The 2784-nt window shown below is 30.7% G+C and overlaps 1 protein-coding gene across 1 annotated transcript in view; it reads left to right on the forward strand.

Annotated features, from left to right (window-relative positions):
• Positions 1–2784, forward strand: part of UBR3 (ubiquitin protein ligase E3 component n-recognin 3) — a 207722-nt gene that overhangs the window by 60930 nt on the left and 144008 nt on the right. The window contains exon 2 of the mRNA XM_019656794.1: positions 2119–2277. Coding sequence (XP_019512339.1) covers positions 2119–2277 — 159 coding nt within the window. The remainder of the gene's footprint in view (positions 1–2118; positions 2278–2784) is intronic.

Consider the following 2784-nt stretch of genomic DNA (forward strand, 5'->3'; position numbering starts at 1 on the left):
TCTTGATTAATATACTTTAAATATTTGGATTTAGATATCATCTGTTAAAGTTCTCAGTCTGACATTGTTGATTACAGATATCTACTAGTGGTACGAAACATTTATTAGCTTTTTTTGATGTTTTTTACCTTTCTAATGACACTTGCATTTTTTTCATATAAGGGACTTGCATTTGCATTACTTTTAGAGGTTTTAAATTATTTAATACTGTAAATAATCTTAAACCCAATTTGAAACTATGGCACAAATTTTTATATTCTGTCTTTCCCCTATCCTTAAAGTGTGAAGAGAGATAATACAACTTCTTTATTATTCCTAAAGCGATCATGTTATCTTCATTGTGAGCGAACACTTCCTTGTTTCTACATTTTTAGCAAAGTATACATCCTTTGTTAAGTACTTCTACTGTTCTCAGAATACATGTCTTAAAATACAGAAAGAAATATTATTTTAATTTAATCCCAAACTATTCTCTCTTTGGAATGAAGGAGCCAGAGACCAGCTGGGTGTTTGAACTTGCCTTCTGTATGATTTCTCATATACTAGTTTTTGAGAATTTATATTTTGTATTACAAGTGTCCCATTTTAGAAAAGTAATAGGTAGAAATTATTTATTACCAGAACCTTAAAATTTACCATTAGTTTCATCACAGAGTAATTTGTACAAAAGTGCATTATATTTATTTTTTCCTATGGAGACATTTAGCAGTTATAAAAGGTAGATGACATAGATATAAATATATATAGCTTTGACAATTGCCTGTTACCATTATCTGAAAACGTAGAGGAATGAATGGAAGGACATTTTTGTCTGAAGATGAGCTTCATAAAGTTAGATTTATGAAGTTTTGTTCTCTATATAACCACTTGTGCTCAGCATTAATTTCTTCTGTGCAAAAAAAAAAAAAGACTTTAAAATTAAAGAAAGGACTTGGAATTATCTAGTCTGCGGTAACACAAGTTCAGAGATCTTGTGATTTTTACAGTTGCCTTGCGTTCCATTTTTCATTTCACCCTACAATCCTCAGACCAATGTCAGAGCTACTGTTAGAGCCCTTAGAAACCAAGAACAAATGTTAATTAAATATCTACTATGTTACTGCTTAAGTCATTGGGGGAGAATATAAAGATGAGTAATATACTGCATTAGTTTTCTACCGAGAAAATAAGGTTTTGTGGTTTGGGTCCCAGGACTCGGAGTTATCTAGAATTTTATTCACAGATTATCTTTAGACTAGGTGTGAGTTCCTTGGGGGTAGGAAGTATATCTTATTTAGTTTTGCTTCTCAGCGCCTATCATGGAGCAGATGCTGAATAAATGTTGAATGGAATTGATGTCCTCTTTCCTGGGCACACAGGTCCCTATTAGCTCCCTTATATGCATTCTTCTTTTAACCAGTTATGGCTAAATCTCTCTCTTCACTTCTTCTTTTAGATCTCAGTTTCTCTAGGACATCTCTTTTTATTTTCCTCTTAAATATTCTTTTTTCAGTTGCTAGCCAATTTTCTTTTTTCTCCCTCTGTCTCTACCAGGCAAGAAATGCCTGGTATTTTAAAACTGTTTTGTAAAAAATTCATGTTTATGAAATGGTTATTTTTCATTTTAGTTGCTTTGACCTCCAGCTAACATGACTTTGTATTTTTGGAATATGATAGAGGATGCGTTATTTGCTATACAGGTTTAAATTTAGAGCTGACATAATTTTGTCCTAATGGTTCTACCCTACTCTCAATATATTTGATACTGTCTTGTTTTATTTTAGGGAATTATCTTAACTTTTTCTTAAATACTATCTAATTTTGAAATGATCTTATGATTATATGTCTGAAAGTATAGGGACCTCAAATTGAATGCTTCTTACAAAAATTAAATGCTTAATATCTTATGAAGTCATCTCTTTTTTGCATCAGCCGTCTCAGAGCACTGAACTTCTGAGCATGTCTACCCTAGGCAGAGTGCTGACTGGATACCTACTTTCTAAACAGAATTCTTATATTAACTTTTTTTATTATGAAACACAGTAATCTAAGTCACTATAATTTTAAAAGAATAAAATATATTGTTATTCTTATCAAAATGTTTAATGAAAGTTAATTTTATATGTATATATTTTTTAGCAGCTGATGTACCATCAGAAAAAGACCTTAACAAAGTCCTTCAGCTTTTGGAGCCTCAAATTTCCTTTTTAGAAGATCTAACTAAAATGGGAGGAGCAATGCGGTCTGTCCTTACTCAAATTTTGACAAACCAACAAAACTACAAAGATCTGACTTCCGGTGAGTAAAATGTTAGAATAGAAGAACGTTAACATTTACTCATTACTATAATTATTAGAAACTGTGTATTTTAGAACTTAAAAGCAAAGTGTAGATTTTTTTCATAGATTGCTAAAGGTGGAAGTAATTACTTCCTCTTATTTTATAGACAAAGAAAGTGAGCCCCAGAAAAATTAAATGACTGGTTCAGGACCATGCAACTAATTTATTTTGAAGTTGAGACTAGAATCCAGGTCTTCTAACTTTTGGTGTAACATATTCATAATTATACTCTACTTCCCCTTCTCCAAACAATAACAACTACTACTTCTATGTCTTCATTTTTGGTATTTTACACTTTTTCGTTATATGGCTGAGGATTTTAAAATAATGTAGAATTTAAGTTGTAGAATTTGAGTTATAAAACTTGGAATCATTGAGTATGCTTTCATATGGTATACCGTACTGTTATATAAAATATTTGTTTTTATTTATTTATTTTTTTTAAAGATTTTTATTGGGGAATTG

The sequence above is a fragment of the Hipposideros armiger genome, unplaced genomic scaffold, assembly GCF_001890085.2.
Source record: "Hipposideros armiger isolate ML-2016 unplaced genomic scaffold, ASM189008v1 scaffold_266, whole genome shotgun sequence".
NCBI classification, from domain to species: domain Eukaryota; kingdom Metazoa; phylum Chordata; class Mammalia; order Chiroptera; family Hipposideridae; genus Hipposideros; species Hipposideros armiger.